At 39.8% G+C, this 25,671-nt stretch overlaps 1 protein-coding gene across 3 annotated transcripts in view; it reads left to right on the top strand.

Annotated features, from left to right (window-relative positions):
- Positions 1 to 25,671, top strand: part of KLHL29 (kelch like family member 29) — a 405,698-nt gene that overhangs the window by 248,288 nt on the left and 131,739 nt on the right. For 2 of the 3 annotated variants that reach the window (XM_061372334.1, XM_061372333.1), the window contains 3 exons: positions 4,868 to 4,981; positions 10,789 to 10,930; positions 11,676 to 12,218. In XM_061372334.1, the coding sequence (XP_061228318.1) occupies positions 4,868 to 4,981; positions 10,789 to 10,930; positions 11,676 to 12,218 (799 nt within the window). The remainder of the gene's footprint in view (positions 1 to 4,867; positions 4,982 to 10,788; positions 10,931 to 11,675; positions 12,219 to 25,671) is intronic. The other variant, XM_061372335.1, reaches the window with a different exon arrangement.

Raw genomic sequence — 25,671 nt, 5'->3', positions numbered from 1 at the left:
AACTGAATCATGAACTGGCATGAGCTCAAGGCATTTGAAGGTACATCTTTTTTCAGTGCCATAGAACATTGCTGGCTGCTCAAGGTTTAGCTCAGTACACAGCAAATGGAAGTACTTTTCCTGTGCTACTTGTACTTTGATTCTTAGGTAAGAGCTACCTTTCCAGCTGTATCATTGGCAGCTTTCATTAACGCTCCTTGTTGAGCAGTAGCTTTTTCATCTTTGTGCTTTGCTAACATTGTAGATTTAAATGGGATTTTCTGTCTTTCTGATTGTATCCCAATATTCTGTCACCTTTTGATCTCTGTGTAGTGCACATAGATTGCAAATTCCTTCAGGTACAGACTCTTGGCAGGGTGGTGTATGGGGTTGTATTTTTTCTTTAGATGGTGCCTAGTATGGCAGATCCCCAGGTACTATGAAATAATAGTAGTAGAAGTAGTAGTAGTAATAATAATTTTCACATTACCCTTGCGATACCTAGGAGAAACAATTTTGTTTAGAGTTTATTGAGAGCTCTAGGAAGAGCTGCAAATGGCAACTTACAGACACAGCAAATGGCCTGAAGTACTGATACATTTCTGACTTTATACAGCAACTTGTGCTTAATCCGATCACTGATTAATTTAATCCTGTTTCATTTGATTGGACCCCCTGGAACCAAATCATTTGTATTGTGTTTTAGTCTGGTATTTCTGATCATTGTCTTTGTTAATTTGATCAGGATTGGTTGAACCAGTCATTGAAAATAAATCACATAATTAATCAAATGCAGCATTAGAAAAGCAGATCCTCAGCTAGTCTGTTAGCTTTTCCTCTTGTTTTTCTTCCTCAGTACATGGAGTTAGGGCTTTCTTAAGAAAAAAGTAGAGATTAACATTTTAATAGTGTCCACATTTCAGTAGTGTAAAGGGAGAGATCTGTACTGTATACATGTATATATACATATGTCTATTTAATTGTTTATTTAGAATATAGGATAATAGAATAGACTAGAATACAAATAATTCTGTTCGAAGGGACTTACAGTAGTCATCTAGTCCAACTTACTATCACCTGTCAAAGCATCTTAATTTCACATAACTGACCCTTTCTGAGGCAGGGGTGTTGAGCGGAGGGTCTTGCTTAATGACTCAGTGTTTTTCAAGGAATCAGCATGAGACTTATGTTTGACTTTGCCACAGAGTCATCAATGTAAAAAACCAAATCAGGCTCTGTGCACTGTTCTGAAAGGTCGGGATAGAACCGGGTATGGTCAGTGCTTGCCTGAAGCTAACAATTGCTCCAAACCTGTGCTATGAGTGGGAAAGGAGATTTAACAAAGATTATTTTGATCTCCACCTGTTGTGTGGAAAGGGAAGTAACCCATTTTTAATTTTTCTGAAGTAGGTGTTTGCTCCTTTTCTTACTCTTCCCTCACTTTGATCGATGCTTGTGACCAAAGTTGGTCATTTTGGTCCGCACTATTAGATTTTTATAGATTTGTGTTCCAGTTGAAGCATTATTACAGCAAACCACAGCTGTGTTTGTCTTCTGGAGGTGATGGTTGTACAAGCAACAGCTAAAACTCCCTTTGCCTGTCCCGAAAGGCATGGCAAGTTCAGCAGGGGACACACTGCCTCGTCGGGGTATTACCTGCAAAGACCCCAAGCTGGTGTCCCTGGCAGTTCATCCTGGGGGTTACAAGGACACTGTCTGCCCCACACCTATGCTATCAGAAATAGTAGCTTCTGATGAACCCTGACCTGCAACAGCGGAGGAAGAGAATTAGTAAGATCAGATCACGACTGGCTGTTGTAGGTGAGGTATCCCTACCAAAGGTCATTTAATTTTAGCTTGTCCTTCCCTACATGGCTTACAGACCCAACCTGTGCTAATTAGGGCTTACAATAACCCCTCTCTCTCTCCCTGGCACCCTGAAGTTTCTTGAGTGGGAGGTTATTTTTAGAATTGGTTTACTTTGTGTTAACTTCCCAGGAGCAAAGAGAGTGGGAATTTTTACGGGTTTAGTCGCATAAATTTTATTTAATTGCTACATAACAGAGGATTTGCAGAAGCACGAAGTCCCCACCCTTGCTGGATTTCCTCCTCTTAATGAGTCCAATGGTCCAAACTGGACCCATAGAGGAATTTCATCTTAAAGGAATAAAAAGTAAAGGAATGGAAAGCAATTTGTTGTTGAAAGCAGTGTAAGTTGAGCTTAATCTTAACAGTACCCATTTATCCTTGGATGATGAAGGACTATTTAACACCAAAAGTTGCCAGGAACAGAGGAAAATTGAAAGATCATCTGATTCACACCCCAAAAATGAGAGTGAGGTGCCTGGAAAAAAAATGGGTGCAGCGTAGCACAATTTTGGCTACTAGTAACACTAGCCACAGCTACACCATTATCTGTTTTACTTTAAATTGTGTGGCTGTGGACAGCAAAGTATGTCTAATATCCATTTGCTAGATTTATAGCTTGGTATGCGATGTGTTTGCCGTAAATCTTCTAGAAGGATGATGGTTGAGGCAGCTGAAGCGTTCATGCTAGTCCACGAATCACTTCTGCCGAAGGAAATGTGAGAACTGGCCAGCCTCCTACTGGTAGCATGGAGCTACAAAAAGAAAATGAGCAGGAAAGCTTTGATGTAAAACCTACAAAGCAGAAAAATTGGAGGAAACAGAGACTGTGTTTCCAGAAAAAAAAATATTATTAGCACCCTATTGTAAATCAAATTAAATGACCACCCAACTGCCTGATCCTGCACTGAACTTCTTGTGTTATTAAGGCTCTGAATCTGAATGGAAGTAGGGATGCATCTTGAGACCTCATTCCCAAAAAGGATCTGCTAGTCACGTTTTGTCGGAACAGCTTGGGGAGTGTTTAGCTTCTTTTAAGAACCAAATGGGAGCTGATGAGTTCGAGCTGGTTTTGCACAGATTTGTTTGAGTCTTAAAATGCGTTTTCATCTGTCTGCACAGAAAAAAAAAAAAAAAAAATATTTCAATGAGAATTATTGAGATACATAATTTTGGATTAAAGGGGAATGCAGTATATTATTTTAGTATTTTTTACTGTGGAATACATTTGTATTTCTCCTGCACAACCCAGATTTTTAACAAGAGCAGAGCAATTACAGGAATAGCCAGATTTTAGATGTTATCTTCTGTGAAGGAAAAGGGATGGGTTATTAAAGTGTTTAGCTTCCTTGAGAGATGCAGTGTTCTAATCCTGTTTTTCACATCTTAATTTTAGTGACTGCATAACTTACCTTCATAAGATGCTCTTAATTGAACATTTCAGTAGAATTGGAATAAAGTCTAATATATCGGGGATTCCTCCTCCACTCTTTTAAAATATGATGTGAAATTTATTAGTCTTAATGTACGTATCCGAGAGCTAATTTTTTTATCTTGTAAATCAGTTTCTCCTCATCTTTTTTATGGCTTTTATTTTCAGATTTAAAAAAGAAATAAATTATGGATTGAAAAGTCTTTGTTGTTTTCCAGTAGAAAAGGGAGGGGGACAGCTTTATAAATGTAAAAGGATTTTTTGTTCTTTTTTAATTATTTACAAATGCTGAATTAAAGGACAGTGGAGTTTAAATTATGCATTAAATTAGCATCTCACTGATGGAAGACACTCAAAGAATGTTGGAATTTTTAAATTGCTATGAGCCAAATTCAGCCACAACTTAATAGTTCTATTGATGTTGATGAACTTGAGGAAGTGATAAAACTGGACCTATAGGCTTATTATTTTTTTTTACTGTGAAAGGTAAGCATGCTGTTTCTGCAGTACTGACTATCCTTTGTTTGAGAGTTGACCGAGTATACTTTGATCCTTTTTTAGAAAAAGAATTCTCTGTTCTCCCTTAAAGAAAGCTTCCTGAGACCTGGATCAGATTAAGGAAACTAAAGTGAGCACACAGAAGTGCTTGTTAGAAAGTGAAATTTATGTGCAAACTAAATGTGCCCTTGATGATAGCCTTATTGATCAAGCCAGGTTAATAAATCAGTAGTATCGTGTAGCACTGTTCAACACTCCCAGGCTGATCTTGGTTTTCTTTTTTTTTTTTTTCTTTTTTTCTTTTCTTTTCTTTCTTTTCTTTTTATTTTTTTTTTATGTGCTTTCTGTGTAGGCAGAGAACATGCATCTTCCTGCCACAGAACGTGTAGTACAATTGAAACACTGAATTCAAGAGGCCTTGCATGGAAAATGTTGGCATCCAATACATCAAAAGGGATTTTTTATAGAAGTAGCTTAATCCTGGGATAGGAGCCTAAAGTGACATAGCTTTTAATCTATGAGTATCTATAAGTATTCCTTTTTATATTTCTAAGGCTATAGGCCCTGAGCCAGCATTAAATTCATGGTCCTGTTTGGATAAGAAATACATGGGAAATTTGGGGCAAAAATGCAATATGGAGTGGCCTCTGAACCAATCCGTGGCCATCATTTGCATTTAAGATGAATGTTTAGTTTTCAAGCAGTCTGTCGTTAGGTCATTCTTCAGTAGCTTTGCCAGTACACAAGGGTTACATCCTTTGTACACCCTTGGGATTCTGGTCTGACAAGCACTTCCATTATTGCCCATATTTCCTTTTGCCCTCTGACAAAAAGCACTTATGATGAACTGGATTTATTTGCCTCTACTACAGGATGCCTGCAGGATATCTGAGAGCCCTCTTGCCTTGCAAAGTGCATGTTCTCTGCTGTACGTGCTGCCGCGTTGTTCCTGATGTTGCGCGTTTTCTCCTCTGTTGTGCGATGATTTTGCATTCGTGGCTTTGCTCTGATTTGGGGTTGATCTGCATGCCAACCGTGTTAGCAGAGGAGGTTCTGCTCAGGCTAAAGTGGGGCTTCTGTGCTCGAACCCAGTGTCGTGCGCTGATGTCCCTGGTGTCCTGGAGCAGCAAGTGTCGCAGCCGGGACCTTGGTTCGATACCTCAGCTTCGTTCCCTGATGTTCTCGCTGAGAAACGAAGGCAGCTGGGTGAGTACCTGAGCCTCTGCTGATAAAATTTGCCAGGGCAGAATACAAAGTGGCATTATGAAGCGCTTTTTGTCATTTTGTGGTCTTGCTTTCATTCCCAGCTAATGCCAAGCAACTAACTGGTAGTGCTGGTGTTAAGAGCGGTGGTTATCCTGGGCGGTGCAGCCACAAGAAACAGATACCACGTGTGGTCAGTTCACAACCTTCTTTATCCTATCTTTCTCCTTCCTTTTCCATAATCTCATTCCTCTTCTTGCCTTCCCAAACCTGCAGCCAATTTGGATAGTGAGCCTTAGAAAGGGTTAATGAGACATGCTACTGAGGATAAAGCAGCAGTTGACCCATTCACAGTATGGAGCTATCTTCCTGTACATTTTCAGAGCTTGGGAATTTGACTGACTGTCAGTCAGCAGTTCTTGGCCCGGCTACAGCTCAGGCCTTTACCTCCTTTAAAGACCTCCTTAGGTCTTTAAATCCTCTGAAAAACGGGGATGGATGCAGACTGTATCCCTCTGCTAAGCCACGTGTCTTGCCTGGAGGCTTTACCTTAGTGCTCCAGAACTCACACTGGCTGGTGGCTTGTTGCTGAATGGTGTTTAAGATGCCAATATTGAATTATTCTCTCCTCTTGAGAGGGAATTAAGACTTCTTTTGTCTTTTATGCAGGGTAGCAACATTTCTTCTATGAGTTAACTGTATTATCCTCTTTCTCACTTCTCCCACATTAGCTTTGGAAAGAGAAAAACAATACTGTGTCACTGCAGAATTGCCTGGTGATGGGAACTGTAAAGTAGATGAGTTCTCTTCACCCATGAGCTGGTTCTTGAATGAGGTTTAACTGCAGGACAACTTGCTCTGTTCCTTTTGCTTGCTGGCATGTCCATATTTCTCAGGTTTTTCATAGATTGCAATACATCTGTCTCTTAAAAAAAATTTCATTTCTGTAGCCCAGCCCAACAGCCAGTGATAGGTATATGTTGCTGTCATCAGTGCATCTTTAAAGACTCTATGTCCATCTTCAAGAACTTCTTCGGCCATGGACTAGACTCAGAAATATGCTTGGGACCCAGTCAAACATGGTATAGGAATTTACCCCAGCTGAAGTTCTATCCCTGTGTGGTTCGGATTTTACATGCATGCCCCGTGCACACAAATAATACATGTTTCATGCAATATGTAGCAACATGAACGACAAATTAGACCATAAACTCTTTGGTGCAGAGACCACTAAGCTTTTTAGAGTACCAGGCACGTTCAGGCTTAAAACCCAACCAGGGCCACTAGTCATTACTTGTTAGAGCAAGGCACAGCTAACAGCTTTAAAAGGAATGCCCTCATTAAATTGAAGTTGCTTTTACCTATGACAGGCCATAAAACCTGAATCCATAGGAGGGAATGTTTGCCTCTATGCATGCATGTGTCTTGGCCTTTTTCTTTTCAATGGGGAGAGAAAATAGCGTGAGTTGCATATTGGATGTGTTATCTTAGTATTAAGCTGCCATTCCCAATCTCTTTTGGATAATTGGAACAAAGAATCACTACTTCTCATCCATCACTTTAAATGAAGGCTTTAGTAAAAATATTTTGGTCACTGGGAACCACAAATAAGATCCCTCTATCCAGATTGGGCCTTTTTTGCCCATGAAACTGTTTGAATAGGCCTTAGCATGCTGAGCCATAGCAGGATGTATGTCAGGAGTTTTACAAGCCTTTGGAGAAATTGCTCAAATGCACTTATAAGGACCTCCCAGGAAGTGTTTGGTGGTGTTGAGCCTGGGGAAAATTTTATTGGAATTTTTATTGTTGAATTTTTGTTGTTGTTGGGTTGGGTTTTTTTAATTCCACTAACATACTCTGTAATGCTGCCTGTAGTGCAGTAGGTTTTGTGTTTCCATTGACATCAAAAAGGTCTTACTAAAAGTTTAGGTCTTATTTCTTCTAAGATTTGTAGAACTTTGGAGTTAATCAGACTTAGTTGTAGCTATACCTCCTGAACACCTGATAGGTACCATATTAATTGATGCAGTGTGAACCAAATCACTAATTCCCAATCTTTAGCACCAGCTGATTGCTGTGAACTCATGAACTTTCTCATGGATATTCTGAAAACCCCATGAAGCTTAAGGTTTTTAATGCTTTAATATAATAAGGTTCAGTGGACCAGCTGTACACCAATTACTGTTGCCTGTGGGCCATGGTTTATGACTGAGCTACAAAAAATCGACAACCTGGCAACTTGTCTGTGTTAGTCTCATGCAATTTTGAAACTGTTCCATCTTGTTCCGTTCTGCCTGTACATCTGTATTGCAGTTAATTTCCTTAAAACTGGGAGATTGCTCACTGCTGGAATTCAAAGTGGCAGGCGTGAGGTGAAACGCAAGCTTCAGTGAAAATTTTACTTGTTCTTCATGGCTATTTCAAGCAAAAGGGGAAAAGATCCTCAGATTTGGATTTGGGGTACTCCCTAAGAGCAGAGACTGAACATTTTAGGGGTGCTACAGAGATTGCTTTAGTAATCTTTGTAGTCTGCCATGAATTTCAGGCAGTTAAATAGCCAGTACTGCTGTTGACTAGCCAAGCTTCAACAGACCTTTTAGAAACCTTCTTGTCTTTTCATATAGACATTTGGCAGTATTTTAAAATGTATACCCAGTAGATTTTATAATGCATTTCCTTTTTTCGTGTGTTTTGTGCTTAATTCAAACAAGCATCTGACATGAAAGCTAAAGATGAAAGTGTAACATAGTACAATTAGTTTCTGTGAAGTCTGTAGATCACTAATGGAACACATCTCTTCCCCCTGCACAACTATCATAATACAGACTATTTTTTGGTCATTTGTGTTGTACATTAAAAACATCAAATAGAGAGCTGTCGTGTGCCTGAGTGCATGGACACAAAGTTCCTTTGTTCAATAATGTTGGAAATAATTTTGCTTTCCAGATACGCAAATTGGTAATTGCTGCAATCAGATCAGAGACATGTAACACTTGTAATGTAACCCTTCATGTATTAAGAAAAATAATGCAGAAATTAGATCAGAGACCAGATGTATATGATGTGTTGTGATTTCATATCAACTCCTCTCTAGCTCTTTCTGAGCAAATAAATAGAAGCTGAAGAGCACATCTGGAAAGCAATGTCCTGGACTTGTGCATTTGCATCCACTAAGACTCTAAGAAGCAAGGTTTGTGAGTGTATTTAGTGAAAAGATATTTTGGAAAAAATAGCATTTTATAGAAAAGGAGGAGAAATATTAATTGATAGAAGACCTACAAACTTTCTTCTTCCTCATTAATGCTCAAAGTATGGAATTTAGATCTAGATTTGCGTGCTAACTCAACCAATTTCAAATGTGAGTGTCCAGTGCTCTAGTTTTGTGGAAAGCAAGCTTTCAGGTGCAAAACAGGCAACCACATTTTTGTAGGATTTAGGAGAGCTGTGTCACATAATCGCTTTCCTACCTGTTTTATGTAGAACATATGGGTTCTTTTAAAATTCTATCGTGTGTGGTTCTATATTATTTAAGGTACAGGAATTTTTTTTCTTATTCTTTATATTGACACTGTTTGAAAGTAGCTTGGGGATATAACAAAGTTACACAAGATGCTGCACATCTTGACAATGCCACACAATAATGAGAAGTACGTATTTAAACCCACTTGTAAGACACAGTTCATACAACAAAGAAATCCAACCACAGATGACACAGGTGGAACGTGAGAGGCATGATAGAAGTTGTGACCCCTCCTGTCTGTTATGATGATTCATAAAAATGCCCAGTTCCCTATACTGCATTTACTTTTTTTAAAAGCTTTGCTTTGGGATAAATAATAGAGTATCTGAGGGAAGTATCTTAGCTGATACATAGGCAGGGAATGCTGGTGTTGCTTTTTTTTTCTTCTTTTTCTACTGCAGAGTGCTTTGACCACAGTTAAACAGTTTAGCTAGATCCAAAGTAACATGAACCAGTAAACCACCAATGGCACTATATCTTCCTGTGTCAAAGACCTTGTACAGTGTGAAAGCTAAAGGTTTTCAGATTAAGCCTCTTCTCAGGAAAATTTATAAATAGAAAGGATTTCAAAACTGAGAAATTTTTCTTCCCCTCCTGCCCAACAACAACAACAAAAGAATAGATTCCCAAAACCACAGAAAAGTATAAATTGATGCATTTTGAAAAGAAATAATAATTTGCACATAAGCTGAAAATTCTAACTTCACGATTCCATACAAAAGAAGACATTAAGAATGGCATTTCCTTGTAAACATCTGTATTTAATGAAGTATAGTATTTCTAGTGGGAGAAAAATTCCAACTGTGGCATCTGGGAGCAAAGAGCAGCACATCAAAAACCCTGTTCTCCATCAAGGTCTGCACCTGGGACTGCTCACTCCCAGAGCTGAAGGAGGATAAAGCTCAGGTGGAAAAGGGAGTTGGTGATAGCAGATGTCAGAGGCACTTGGATGAAGGAGGGAGTGTTGGAATAGGGCAGAAGGGCTAGCAGGCATGTTGTTAGGGGAGAAGGGAGGGCAGGAGGAAGCAGGCACCTCAGTGGCTTTAAAGATACAAGGAATGACTGATGGGCTTGGGAAAGGTGTACATCTATTTGCAGAAGGCATAAGTGGGCCTGCTAATGACTTCTTTTCATGGGGTGATTGAGGTACTGATGATAGGGAAAAAAGCTGCTTATGTTTACAGAGATTTCATTGGTACTAGGTGACCCAGGGCATTTATGGAGCCACTATACCCACATCTCAGAGCTGAATTACTTCCCAGATGTAAGGCAAACAAGCGATCACTCAGACTGGTCTCCTTTATGGCTTCAGTCCTCAATACTCTTTCAGCAATAGGCAGCTGGTTCCGTTTTCTTGGTTTAGAGTTTCTGACACCAGTAAAAACAAAACAAAAAACTTCTAAATTTCCAGCAATGAAATACTGCTGCAGAGTTAAATAAATGAGACCTGTTGTAGGACCCGTGTTCTCTACAGGCCTTTTCTCAGAAAAGGCATGGTTGTTTAGTAAGATCCCCTAAAACTGCAGGGGGGAGAGGGGGTCTGCCTTAGCATTTAAATTCGTGTGATAGTTTCTTTATCAAGAAATCTCTTTCAGATCATATCCCCTTTGATGATTATTCAGCCCTGATCCTTCCCCTGCTTTACAGTTATTTTAACATCTCTGAAGAACTGCCAACGTACCCACTTTAGCGGCCAATGACTGTTATGCTGCTTTTTTTTACTGGCATTCAGTTTTCAGGGTTGACAGACAATAAATACTAAGGCTTCTCTTTACTGTTCTACAGTAATTTGTCCTACAGTCGTAAATGAGTCTCTCTTGCTCTGCCTTCTGCTAAACAAAACTCACTGTTTTTGGAAGAGCAACTAGAAGAATGTCCCATTTTATGTAAGCTCTGAGTGAATGGATATTACCATATTTGTGGAGGTTGGGTTTTTTTTCAAGGCAAAAGGAGCACCTTAGCTCTGAAAATGCTAGTTTGCTGTGGATTTTTATTTTATATTGTTTTGTTTTATTTTATTTCATTTCATTTTATTTCATTTTATTTTATTTATTTTTAAAAAAGATGGGTCTGTTAAATTTTCAGTAGGGTTTGGGGGTTTTTTTCAAATATTGTATTTTCCATACAGACATGCTATGCAAGCCTGGAGGAGAATGATATTTAAAGATCTTAGGATATCCTCTTGGACTGTAACAAACAAACAAACAAGCAAGCTACTAGCTATGAGGAACCATAATTATTCCCAATAGCATAAACATTTTTACTCTGTGTATATCTCTCTCTCTGGCAGACACCTTGCATTTCCAAGACAGAAAATCAGCCTCAAGGACTTGCAACAAGCGTCAGGTGGGGACAGACACCCATCAATCAGTCCACGCCCTGGGACACTGATGAGCCTCCATCTAAACAGATGAGGGAGAATGAAAACCCAGGTATGTTTCTAATCTTATTTGTAATTCTACAAGGGAAAATCATTCAAAGCAAATTCAATGCACTATGTCCATTTATCTCCATAAATTAGACTTCATTGTGAGCCCTTTCGTTATTCTTTAGCAATTTTTTTTTCTCATTGTAAAGACTCCTCAAGTTTCTTCTAATGTAAATGCATTAAGATGCCTGCAAGTTCATTAGAGTGGGTTGTGGGCTTTTTTCTCCTCTGCTTTCACTAGAGGAAAAGGCACTCTGTGATACTTTAAGACCTCTTTTATGTCTAGAACTACCTGAAATGATTTCCAGCTTCCAGACACATATCATACATTGTGCTACTATGCCAGACGCCTAATTACAATCTCTTTGTAGTGGCTGGAGCACCATTATTATACACACAGAATGTTTGTCAGAGAGCTGTGAAAGCACAGTGGGGAAAGAGGTTAATTTTCGTGGAAGCATGCGCTTAAGCTGCGTAAAGCACAAAATACGTAAAACCACAAACATGCCACGTCACGTGATGAGTATCTTAACAATTGCGCTCACACCACCATAGCAATTTTATGCACTTACTGGCTTGCAGCGGCTCCAGACCCTGGACCGATGTAGGGACCGTGAAGCAGAAGGGCGCATGGGTACACTTAGGAAGCAGGCACGGGTGTGGGAGGGGAAGGCTATGGGTGTTCATTGTTGTTCTGTTCTCCCTGGTGGCAAGCCCACCGCCATTGCCGGCCTTCCTTCGTGCCACAGGTGCAGCTCCCTGGGTCACCACAGTGGCAGCAGGCAGCCAGCCCGCCCTGATCACACACTCCTATGGGATGACACAGCCTCCCACCTTCAGCCCGGCTGCCAGCGTCCAGGCACCCGTCATCGGTGTCGCGCCTTCCCTCCCTCCGCACGTCACCCCCCAGCTCCCACTGATGCCGGCACACTACCAGCTCCAGCCGCAGCCCTCCCAGCCCCTCAGCAACATGGTGGTCAACCTCCAGAGCCAGCCCTTGTACACCAACAGCCAGCCCCTCAGCATGTCCTCCATGAGCGGCGTGGGTCCAGTGGCTCACCCGGGCCCCGGGCCGGTGGGTAATGGCCACCTGGCCTGCCCCATGCTGCCACCACCGCCACCGGCCCTGCCCTCAGCCACCCTGCCCAGCAGTGCACCTGCCACCAATGGGCAGGCGGCCACCCCACTGCCCCCCAGCACAGCAGGGGGCCCGGACAACACCAATGGGGTGCAGATGCTGCGGACGATCGGCGTGGGGAAGTACGAGTTCACGGACCCCTGGCACCCCAAAGGTAAGGCGCGATGGCTCGGTCTTGTGGGGTGTGGGTGTGGAGGGATGGTGGCGCTGGGGATGGCGGCAGAGCACTAGGAATCCTGCTGCTGTCTTCAGGCCCACCAGCCCAGCTCCGGCATCTGTCTGCACCCTTTTTTTTCAATACATAGCTTTTACGAGTTGATTATGACAAAAACCAGCAAGTTAGAATGAGGGAGGACAAGCTGTAAGTGTATTTTGTAGAGAAAAACAGCTTCCAGGCCCATCAGATAAACTCATAGTCTCAATGGTAAAGCAGCCATCATCCTGCATCTCTCCCTTTGAAACACACCTGTGTTTCCATCTGACCACTTTCCTTCTGGCTTCAGTTGTGCATTAGCCACACTACTAACCTTCTTCAACCATTGTCCTCTCCCCCAAACCAAGTGCAAGTAACCCTGCTGACTGAAGCTAAACAAGCCAAAACATTCAGCATTAAGGGGAAAACTCTTCATTACTAGCTTCATTGGGCTGAAAAGCTGCAGAGCAGCCTGAATGAGCACTCTGAGAGGCTGACCTTTCTGATAAGTACTTTTGTAAATGAGCCACACCATTGGGTCACGTTGGAGTGTTATTTCCGAGTATCTTACCCTAGACACTTCAAAAACAGCTACACTCTGTGTATTTAGTTTCTAATTTCATTTGCAGAGTTTTCCCTGCCTCCCTTTAATACCATGACTCTGCCTCGTGCAGGTAAAGTGAATTGAAGCTTACAAAAATATGAATGCAGTCCTATTGACAAAATCAATGAAATTGAGTTTTAAAAAAACACCACCTTCATTAAGACTGTGATATTTTATATATACGTTTGTATTCAAACACAATCCATGTGTAAATTATTTACTTGCCACAAGCTATTAAGTCCTATTGTGTAGGTCTGTATTAAAGACAAGGAATCTTTATTAAAAATGATTAGTCCAACAACTCTTCCTGCTCATTACATAGGTTGTACTTTGGTATGTGCAAATCCTTACCAAACATTTCTTGGAAAGGAGTTCAGGCACAAGCTCAGCAATACTTCTCCAAAGCTGAATATTTTACTGCTTTTAAATTCTCAACTCCAAGCCCCAATAATGATGAAAATGCTTGCTGGATGGTGAGCTTCTGAATTTTTCTCTAAGGTATAGATGGGCTTTAAGTGATACTGACTCAGTCAGGTAGCCAAAAATTGACCAACAATTGCTATATAAGAGGTTTTGTTATTTTTTGCCCTTGAAAAAAAAATCGAAATCCACAAAAGCAATTCATCAAGTGAGGTTTATAAGTTACAAATCCTTGATTTTGGAGAAGGAGGGAGGGGAGAGATTTAGACTCTAATCCTGGTAGACTGAGCTGCAGTGGTTCTGTTGGATGTCTCTCTTCTCCGTGGAAGCTATTTGTCTTCTGAAAGGCATCATCTCCACTTTTCATAGCCACCTATCCCAATTTACTGCACTGGATACTCAGATACCTGATCAAATTAACACAATTTAAAGGATTACTTGGTGTCATTGGAGACGTGCAGATATACAATACAAGGGAAAACACATAAGCTTAAACCACTTTCACTGTGGTAATTTGATCACATATCTGAGCCCTAGTGACACTAACCTAGTGAGACAAATGAGCACGTCAGTGACTGCACACTTGAGGTTAGGAATACTCTTAAAATGCCTTGCATACATAGGGCCAGCAGCATCAGCCATTATTTACTCTTCCTCCATCAATTAACCTTCAGCATATCTCTGGCTCACAGATGAAGTAAACTTCAAATCAGAGCCTAAGTAAAAAGATTGTAAAATATTTAATCACTCTTTTAATATTTAATTTGCAAAGTAAGTCTTAGTCAGCATTCTTGTTTAACCTGCTGTAAACCCCAGTCTAGTCTAATTGTCCGAGTGTCACTGACTGCCAAGGAGGCATTCATTAGGGTAAGGAGAGCAGTTCCTTACTGGAGTATGCTAGGCATGCCAGACCTGCCTCTGGTCTGGTGGTTGGAAACCTGTGTACCTTGGAGAGGCTAATAAGGAGAATATTAAAACAAGCAGTATTTCCAATCCATGAGGGCTGCTGACACATTAGCCATACTGTGCCTTATAAACTGCAAGATAGACAACTGTTTTCCCAGGGATTAGATAGCTTCTCTATGATCATCAGCTATTGAGTTATTCCATTTCCTGTAGTGGTTAAAAAGCAAACAGACATAAAGTAACAGAGCATGCATATACATGGAAGTGTATGGAAACTGTGAGACAGTACTAAGATGTTCGAACTGATAAGTTCAAACTAGTTCCCTACAATTTCATTTAAATATTCTCTCTCTTCCTTGGGGAACCTTGGACAGTATTATAATAAGAGCCAGTGCTAATGGCCTTAAGATCTATCTCATTATCCTGAGATACTCTGTATTATTATTTCACTTGACAATCCAGTCTTGTACAGGTTTGGATAATTGCCCAACTATCCCTTAAGTGAAAGAGCAGTTCTTATTGGTTGATATGATAAGGTTTCTTATATTTTTAGACTTTATTAGGGAGCTGCTTGGAATGTCATGTTTTATTTCCTGTAATTATCTTTCATTTGGCTGTGTACATGTTTGGGCCCTATTACACTGTATTCATGCAGAACAAGGTTTCTCAGTTAGCTGTTTCTAAACCAAAGTAAACAAATACATTGCCAAAAGTTAAAGGCACTGCTAGTTTGCCATCTGATTTGCAATAGGTCAAGAGATCTCGCTTACGGAACTGAAAGAGTTGAGTCATTTCCATGGCTTTGCAAAAACCACGTTTTGGTAACAAGAAATGTGATATAAACCAGATATGTCATCCTCTTTACAGTGTCACAGCTAATTCCTACCTAATTCCATTGAAACATCTTGTAAGAAAATAATTTTTGCATGGATTAGAGAATCTTCTTGGTCTGAATGGGGTATATTCTGTGAAGGGATTTTTTTATTGCTTCTGTAATATGTTAAATACGAATGTTTAGCTACATGATCCATTTACTTAGTGAATTTATAAGGCAGTCATATTATGAGAGGCATAAATAATGTTTCAAAGTAATTACTGCTTTTAGCAATGTGTGAAGAACTGTAGAGCTGCCATATGAAATGCATTGGATCTTTTACCAATCAACAGCAGTTTTGAGAGGTGTCTGGTTTGGCCTGTAGTTACTCTTTGGATAGGATTTATGTCAAATACTCCTAGCTGACTTCAAAAGCCATGTCACCTTAATACAGACATGTAACCTAATATTTTAGAACAGAATCAGCCCTTGTTTATCCACGTCCTACATCTTGCTCTGTAATCTAAAGATTAAGTGCCAGGGTAATGAATAAAGCAGAATATTCAGAACCATGAAGGTGTTCATTGTGAACATACTAAGGGAAGATCCCCAGAATTTTGCATAAACAAACTTTTATATGGCTTCTTCAGAAAATACAGAGTGGCAAATACTGTTCAAACATAATTTAAGTATCTTCAGGCTACACGATGTGCCAGCAAAAGTTGTAGCTTGTACAACATGCCTGCAGAGAAGAGATAGGGTCGGAAATCATCCCTTTGGTTTCTCACACAAGGTACCAGTATCTCATGCCATGGCACAGTGACAGAGACCAATGTGTATGTGCCTGCCAATCTAGTTAAGTCCAAATGGAGAGAAATTAATCACTTTGATGAAGGACTAGAAGAGATTAGTTTCCTTAGAGAAATAACTGAGCAACTAAGATTTAGTCCTTGATTTTTTCATAGGGCAGTGTGCTTCTTTATATCTGAGGCATGCTGTAAATCCAAAACTGCACCCTTGTTGGATAGCCCTGCTGTATGTAGGACATAAACATTTCAGTGTGGACTCTTGAGATCTGTTACACATTTGAAGACACTTTCTTCATAAACTTGATACACCTTCAAAGCACAGTTGCTAACACAAAAAAATGAGAGAAATACAGTTCATCATTGCAGTACTTTTTCCTGCAGTGCAAAATCAGCCATAGACATTATGGGTTTTAATTTGTGGATGTTCGTGGGTAGTACTGGTGCTTGTTTCCATAGTAGTTTTGTTCTATAGTTCTTTGGTTTGCAGTCCTTAACTAGTGGGGAAACAAATCAGATGCATTCAGAATGCAATAACTGTAGAAACGTAACAATATCAGAAATAAAATCTGAGTGTTAATCCTTGTAGCACTAATTTCTTAACACTTCATTTTCAGGCATCACCAAATTCCATGAACTGAACAGTAACAAAACTACGAACAAATGCTGTTGCATCATTGTGTATTGATTGCACCTTTCACACTTGACTTTATTGCATTGGAATTCTCATTAGACCTTGGACAATATTTACTTTCCTTAATCATGAATAGTAACAAGGCAGCCTACAACATTTTGTCAATAACCATCAACTTTTTCTTAACAAAAGGCCAAATTTTCAAAGGCATTTCATCTTGACCTGCAATTCTTTGAGCGTTCCTAGTTCTAGACATGAATCCTGGGGGGGTGGGGGGGGTGTTTAAATTCAAAGTGAAACCTAGCATTTGAAATTCTAATAACATTAATGAAAGGATATTGTGTGTGGAAGACTCTAGACAGCCTAGAGTCTAGAGTCAGTTCTCTTTCTTGCACCAGTATACACGGCCCATATAACCTTAGGAAAATTGCCTTATTTTTGTATCCATAGATATAGATAGATAATTATAAATAAAAATAGATAATTATAAAAATGATAGGTACAAACTTATATGTGATATTTTAGTATATGTGTGTACATATATATATTAATATGTATGCATCCAGTTGTGAGGGAGTCTACAATAGAAACCACAATGCATTCCATCTCCTGTTTCTTGTAGGAGAGTTAGGTTGGCATGGAAATCTGTTAGCACTGTACATGCTTCTTACTGTGTTTTCCTTAACATAGTCTTGATTTTCTCAGGCAGCCGAAGTGGTACCAAGATACAGAAGATTAGTGATCATTTGTAAGCTGAACTTGGTAATGATGCATTAAGAGTTCACAGCATCACATAATGGTTTTGGTTATCTGGTCCAGCCCCTCTCTCAACCAGGGCCGCCTAGAGTGCTTTTCCCAGGACCATGTCCAGATGAGCTCTTAATATCCCCAAGGATGGAGACTCTGCAACCTCTCTGTGCACGTGCTTTGTCACTCTCACATTAAGAATGTGTTTCCTGCTGTTCAGAGGGGACCTCCTGTATTTCAGTTTGTGCCCATTGCCTCTGGTCTTGTCACTGGGCACCACTGAAGGAGGATGGCTGCATCTTGGCACCCACCCTTCAGGTATTTGTGTACACTGATGAGATCCCTCTAGGCCTACTTCTCCAAGCTGAACATTCCCAGCTCTATCAACCTGAACATTCCCCGCTCTATCAGCCTTTTCTCATAGGAGGGGTGTTCCAGTCCCTTCATCATCTGTGTGGTCCTTTGCTGGACTGTCCAAGAGCTCCATGTCTCTTGTGCTGAGGAGTCCAGAACTGGGCCCAGCACTCTGGGAGAGGCCTCAACAGTGCTGGTTAGAGGGAAAGGATTTCCTCCTTCCATCTGCTGGCAACACTTTGCCTAATGCTGCCCAGGATACCATTAGCTTTCTGCTGCAGTGGCACACTGCTGGCTCATGTTTTACCATGTTCACACACAGTAATGAACTCAAAGCAAACTGCTTGAATGGGTCCTCTAAAATGTAATCTTTTTCAAGATTAATTACAGTCTTCTGTCATTAGACTAATCTTAACAGAATTGCAAAGTTGATGAGGGTATCTAAGCCATTGCATGAAATTGAAATACATTTCACCTTTTTGTGTTCCAGGTGGAATATTTTCAGTAATTCCTGCCCTGTCTTTAAATGCCACTATCGGTCAGGTCATAACAGACAGTGATTTAGTGCACTGAAGAGTCAAAGAGGATTTGTAACAGCCCTAGAACGTTGCCTAGCTAAACACACAGCATAAAGAAGGTCATTGAATTCTATTTTGATTGACAACATTTAGTATGTGACTTGAGATTTCCAAGTTTCAACTGAAGCAGGAGCCTCTCACCGCTACCAATATTTTATGAAGGTTATTGTAAAAACAAAAAGGTTGGGGTTGCGAAAGTGTGTTAAAATTCCCTGAACTGCTCTTAAATGTCATCTGCTCCATGCTGCCTTTTTTTATACCCGTTGGGGGGGGGGGGGGGAGAAGGGGAGGCTGTTGGTTTGTGCTTTTTTTTTTTTTTTTTGCAAAAAGCACTGGATTTGTAACTGATTCATCTGTTCTTGAAAGGCAAAGCTGAAGATCTTTGATTTTAATCTGTTATGTGGTGTTATGTCATTGCATGCAGATCCACTTAGGTAATTAGGTAATGGTATATGTGAAGATGTCTTGAGTTTCTTCCCACCCTGAAGTCTAAGACATAGTTTGTTTCACAGTGGCCACAAAATGAATTCAAAGTAAGTCTGAGAGGGAGCACAGTTCTGTGGAATTGCTGTTTTTAATCCTGTCCACATAAGACTATATTCACGAAGTGCAAAATTTCTCAGGAACTGGATGATAACCAAAGTCTAGACTCCCTTTTGGCACAGAATACAGTAGTGGCCCAAATTTTCAGGCAGGCTAGCTATCCATCCATCCAGATACTATTCCAGAACTCCCTTGCAGAGATCTGGAGCTGCATTTGGATGTTCTGAACGTTACTCATCGTCCAAAACACTTGCAGAGTCTCTGTTCTCATTTCAGAATTACTTATGTTTAATTTTTGATTTCTCTGACCTTGTCTTCCCCTGGTCCTCTGCGTTGTTCAACTCCTGGCACATATTTGGGCGCAACCCTTGTCTGCATCCAACTCTCTGTAAGGAGCAGGATCCTTATGATACCTCTAGCCACCTTAGAGCTACATTTCCTGAATGTTCAATTCTCTCCACAAGAATGTTCAATTCTCTGCAGTTTGGCCTTTTCTTGAATTTACCACTAGGATTTCTTCTGCTTCACAGCAGAGTAATTCCACTTAATTTGCTGTCATGACTTAAAAAATGGACAGTCAAGTTATATGGAGAGTCAACAGAGAATGCTGACTTCATGCTCAGTCCAAACTGAACAAGCTGGGTCTACCAGGAGCCAGACTCTGCAGTTGTGTATATACTTAAACATTCTCAAAATGGGCCATTCTGTGATATCCAGAGATTTCAAGACAAGTGGATTTATTAAATTACAAATGGTTGTTGGTTTCCCTACGAGAAAGTGGAAATACCCCTTTTTTTCTTTTTTTTTAATAATCAGAGGTACTCCATGGAGCAGTGCCTTAACTCAGAATGATGAAGATTCACGTCTGTCTTATTTCATTCAGAATGAGAGTGATTCTGTCCCATGTTAGGTTTAAATAATCTAAGGAGATTTGTGAAATGAAAATATTTCCGAAGAGCACCTTTTCTTACCCTGCTTTGACTTGAGATTGCTGATAAGCTCTGCTGTCCTACAGTGAGGCTGGGCTAAGCTTTGAGCTGCAATCAATAACAATAATAGCATGGGATTAAGCGACACCTTGCAGCTTCAAAGTGTCTTTATGGACATAAATTAAAAAAAAAAAAAAATGAATTGTTTGCCTTTAAATAACTTTAGGAAGACTAAACGTTACTAGTACTTTGGGCAGCAATCTGAGTGGTGTGATTCATGCAAGAAAATTCTTCCCAGTGACAGGCATACTTGTTTCTGTATATTGTGTTCCTGTACATTGTCACAAAGGTATGCTACTAAGTTCTTTCTACATAGTAGGATAGTTAAGTGTCTTACATCCAGTCTTGTTTGTGTTCCGTGTATATTCAGGATTCTAGCTGTAGCAAGTTAGGGTAACAAGGTATTTTTATATAGTTCCATCCTAATAGTTACAAATCATTGCATTAGTTTCCAGACTATTCTGGAAAGTATCATAAGGTGATGAAATCATCACTAGGAAAGAGGTACTGAATTTTGCAGGAATGATCACTCATAGGACAAACTTCCATCATATTGATGTGTAAGTAGAAGTGGCATGAAGTTTTGTTATATTAAATTCAGAAAATTGCAGGATATAGTGTTGAACGTGCTTACTTCTGTACTGGAAAAATGCTTGGACTGCTGACAAAGTATTTGACCAGGAATATAGACAGTAATATATACATACACCAGTGTGTATTGACAATTAAGTTAGAAACATTTGACTAGACAAAGTGCCAAGATATGTAGTCCTTTTGCACACTACGACTATGTAATACTTTCCAAGGAGCTAAAATAGACTGGAGGGTTTGCGTAAAGACTTTGTACATTATCTTTTGTACAATGCTCATTGGCATTGCAACATCAACCAAAAAAAAAAAAAAAAAAAAAACAAAAAAACAAAACAACCCCAAAAAATCCCACAGGAGTGAATGTAGGATCCAGGAGAATGTTATATTTTCATTCATAATCCTTCTGACTTTTCAAAGGAAGAGAAAATGTGTTTTGTCCAGCAGTTTGCACACTGAAGTATTTGGTGTGAGGATGAGGAAGATGGTATGAAAATGACAAAATTGGATAAAATGGAAGAGTTCTTCAGAGAAATGTGGGCTGACACTTCTCTTCAATCTGACTGATTTATAGAGGATCCAAATACAACATCAAGTCCAGCTGCTCTGCATGACTTTTTCTTTGTGAATGAAGAGGAAAATGTTCTCTGCACCCCCAAGCTGTGGATGTTCTTTAAAACAAGGATCATCTTACTCAAAATACTACTGTCCTGTAGAAAACAGATGGAGGAGCAGTGCTAGTAGGTTTCTGTTGCTTGTAACTTAGGAGATTCTGCTCTTTGCCTTTTCCTGCATGCTGAGCAGACTTTGTTACAGATGTGAATTTTCTAGGTGGGTGAGTTTGCTGGGGTTTAGATGTTTTTCTATACTTTTTTTTACTGTTTTTTTTATACTTCTCTAGGATGGTTAGAGCTCTGATTTGGAAGCCATGTTGAGCATCAAAATAGAAAAATACTTTTTAGGAACATTTCAGAAGAACTTTTGCTAGATGGACAGCAAGTATGTCCATCAGGAATCAGTCAAGTGATTTCAGGTTTTGGCAAATACAGATACTTAATCATCAGTATGTGGAGAATCCTTGCACTCCGCAGAAATTTGGGAATCGGTCTTTCATTTGTTTAAGTGTAGCAAGAACAGGGGCTTATGTTCCTTCACCTACAGAAAAACTTGTTTTTTCATGTATTTTACTTGCTGGAATGGTAAAAGCAAATTTGACATCCTGTCTAAGTATTAGCTATTCAAGGACAGATCTGCTCATGAGTAGGAATTAATACATGGCAAAGACAGGCAATCTGTTAAAACTCCACGCCAATAAGATTTGCTTTTGTGAGAACTTAAATGAGTTCCATAGCCCTTCCCTGGAGTGCCCCTTATGCCTTTGTATAAGCCATCATTACTTCACTTTTTTCTTTCCTTTCTCTCAAAACTGCCATATAGGCAAATCATGTGCAGTGAATCTAGGTGTTATCAGTCAGGGATGCTTTAATGCCCTTTCACAGAGATAAAGAGGTGCTGAGAACACCTCTTGACTTTAAGGATGAACTCAATTAAGAGTTTTTTCTAAAGCCAGGAAATTATTTTAGCATGTACTTTTGTCCAAATTCTTGGATTTTGGAGTGCTAGATTCAGTATTTCAGTAAGATTTGTTACTTCTTCATGCATTTTAAAGAAAGTAGCAGAGTAGGCTATGTGTATACTGAATACCTATATAAATGCCTGGAAATAATGTGTTAACATATTTAGAAAACAAATTCTAAGTATCAAAATACATTGTAGTAGACAGGAGAAGGAGCATATTTCAAAAATACAAAGTACTTTTGCATTTATCGAGTTAGTAACGTTGGCTGGTTCCTCCCACTTTGAATGCACTGAAAGCAATGTTGGGGTTTTAAGACAGCCTCACACTGCAGTGGGAGGTAACCAGCCGTGGAGTAGAGTAGGACCACAGGGTGTGTTTATGACAGAAAAAAAGAGTAGCCATATTGCGTTCAAATGAAATAAGAGACATGGCTTTAAGGATATAATTTATAATTACCCGGCCTGGATCTAGATTATAATTACATAGTCTGGAATTATGCCAAGACACAAATTAATATTTCAAGTTTGGAGAGAAGAAAAATGCGATAGTGTTTGGCTGGGTTGGTAGTTGGCTGCTTTGCCAAGAAAGGTTGGACCAGATGATCCTGGAGGACCCTTCCAACTTGGTGTTCTGTGATTCTATGATTGATTGTCTGTCAGCCATGAACTCAGAACCAGGAGAGTTCAAGGAACCTTCCTTTCAAAACCAGATGAAGAGACTTTTATGGAAAAGCTTAAATGCAGAATGGAATAAGTAAAAAAAGACATCATTATAAGGAAAAGACATGACGACATCCTTGAATGTTATTATGTGATTAGTAAATGAGAAAGAAGAAACATTTATATTGAAATGAACCCTATTCAGCCATCAAGACTGTTAGGTAAGATTTCTCCCCTGACTTAACTGAATTTAGAAAGTTTATCCTAGGGCTGTAGTACATCCTGTGTGGTCTCTGAGAACTGGCAGGTCACAGCTGTCCCACAGGTGCTGGCTATTTGGGGGTTCTTGGCTATCCCAGGACGTGTCAAAGGGCACCAGGCTTCAGTGTGTCAGCAACTGCACCAAGTTCCTGCAGTTGCCCAGTTGAATGAATCACTCTTGTCTCTGTTGACCGCACTAATTAGGTTTCTGTAGATTTTATAGGAGCTTATACACCTAACCCACTTAAATACACTTGAATTTAAATATCTTATCATAACCTGAATCCCATGCTGTGTGTCAGAAATGAGGTCAAGAGTCTCAGCAGACGGACACCTCAGTGTAAACACAGCTTCACTGTCAGAAGTAAATTATAACAAAGTACAACCCTTGTATTATTTTATTGTCATTGTATTAAGAGGGCATTTTGATATTATTGCTTTTAAATTACCTAAAATTAATATTGGCTTATTAACCCTGAAACATGTTGATCTAAGCAGGGTAAGCAAATGCATCTAGTCCTTGTTTGTGATTAAGCTGGCTTTCCTCATCTGTCCGTGGAAAGCTGCTTCTGAATGTCATGCATCCAATGTTTTACCAGGCATCATTTTCAGTAGCATAACTAAAGCTAATTTGAGCATATATTATCAACGGTTTTGATTCATGGTTTGTTAAACTGCTACTGAGCACTGTTATCTCATGTAATTTCCAGTGATGTATTATACTGTTTCCTATGTTAAGGCCTACGAAGAGGGTTAAGGTTGAGAGAGGCTTACATACCTCAATCGGCAGACCACGTTTACTAGTGGGGGTCCCACAGGGTACTTGAGCATTTTGGTTCAGCAGTGACTCAGAAAAAAAGAATGCCTTGTATGCTCTTTCCACCAGCACTTGGTCTTGTCTCAGAGGTTTGCTCACTAATTCCCAGCTCATCACGGTCCTCATCAGCCTCTGTAATGTGCTCATCACATGCTCATTTCAAGCTTTTGATTTGGCCGGGCTGTCTGCTGGGGAAAGTTTCCTCTGGTAAAAGTCTCCAAGTGCACGAACAAGTGATCTCAAAGTATTACTAATAAAAAATCCTTTAATCCACTTCAACAGTGGTAAATTAGAACTGAGAACTCCTCCTTACTTTACAGATACATTCAGCTCAGTGTTTCACTTAAGTCAGGAAATCATCTTACGGGAAAGAGAAAAGTCCTAAACATCCTGATGTGGACAATGGGAATTAAAGGCCAAATGCTCAATTGCTCATACTGGATAGTGATGACTGAAACTTCCACTGACATGGCTAGTTCATAGCAAATTCACTGGTCTTTGCTCTTCACTCTGCCTGGAATTTCCCTTTTAATTTTCCTCACATTGTTATTTGCTCATGATGAAAAAAAAAAAAAAAAAAAGATGACGTGGGCCACAGAAGTTCAGATTGAGCACAGATCTGGCTAAAATATACTTTTCTGGATTTAGATGGATTTGCTACATTGCCTTGGTACTATACTAAAATCTGTATTACTATACCTTCCAGTATCCTTCCAGTGCCTAAAGGAAGCCTACAAGAACAAGGAGAAGGTGCTTTAAACTGAAAGAAGGTAGATTTAAATTAGATACTAGGAAGAAATTCTTTACTATGAGGGTGATGAGACACTGTCACAGGTTCCCTAGAGAAGCTGTGGATGTGTTCAAGGCCAGGTTGGACAAGGCTTTGAGCAGCCTGGTCTAGTGGAAGGTGTCCCTGCCCATGGCAGGGGCCTGGAACTAGATCATCTCTCAATCCAAACCATTCTATGATTCTGACCACTTTCTATCAGTTTTTTTTTTCTGTGTAGACATTGAGTAACATAGCAGATACAATGAAAAATTAAGTCTTTTCATTCTTCTTTCCCAAAAGCATGGGAATTTGAGCAAAGGGCTCATCCACAATGGATTATGCCTCTTGTAATACCTACAGATCTCTTTTTCAGTAGTGGCACTTGAATGTTTCCCACAATACAGCTCATTGCAGCATTACAATAGATGGGAAGTAACATCCAGGAGTTAGGAGGGCCCTTGGAAGGGTGTTTAGGTGTTCACTCTACCTGGCCTTACTGCTAAATTCCTTGTTGGAACATCTCAGGTATCTCCTATGTGACAGCATTTTATGTGACCTGGTTAGGCTTTAGGAGGCAGCACGTTCCAGTACTTGGTTTCCAAGCATCCATCTGTTACTCGCAAGCAAATGTAAGCTCATTGTTTCATGTCTAATATTGAAAATCTGGCCCCAGCGACATGTTTTTTGTGCATCAGTATTCTAACATCTGGCTTTTACTGGCTTGGCAGACAGTCTGTATCATTAAGTAGTACCAAACTATGCATTGATCTGGACAGAGATGATCCTGCACCAATTTCCAAAAGCATGGTAGGGCTATTGGCAAATTAGATAGTTGGAGAAATTCTCCATCTCTCTTCCTTTTTTGTGATGTATCAGGGAATAAAATTGAGGGGAAAGCAGAAAACAAAATAATGTGAATGTAATTCCCAAATTTCAATCTTCTGTATATTATGGGTCATTACCCGTTAATTTGCTAAATGGCAGTTTTCTGTGAAAGAAAAGTTTTGTTTAGCTATATAATGATGACAGATGATGTAATTAGTATCATCCCCACATTGAAAATGATAAAAGCATTTCTTTTGTGTGTCACTGCTTTTAGACAGTATAATATCAAAAATGATAACAGTATGAAAATTGCACTGGCCACTTTCATATTGTGCATGTAGAATACCTCAGTGATATGATACAAGTAATGACAGGTACTTTGCCGTGTATTCATTTTCTCCACTCTCTAGCCTTTATATTACAGTGAAATTAAAGCACGGCACTAAGCAAACCAGACGTGCCTGAATGCAGACCCATCTTATGAGACTGTAAACGGCCAGAGTCCCTTTGCTATTGCTGCT

Source organism: Neopsephotus bourkii, unplaced genomic scaffold (genome assembly GCF_033783945.1).
Source record: "Neopsephotus bourkii isolate Nb327-2 ecotype Australia unplaced genomic scaffold, CSIRO-AGI_Nbou_v1 NB_1600, whole genome shotgun sequence".
Lineage (NCBI taxonomy): Eukaryota > Metazoa > Chordata > Aves > Psittaciformes > Psittacidae > Neopsephotus > Neopsephotus bourkii.
The sequence above is the reverse complement of the archived record's forward strand: the minus strand, read 5'-3'. Positions and strand labels throughout refer to the sequence as shown.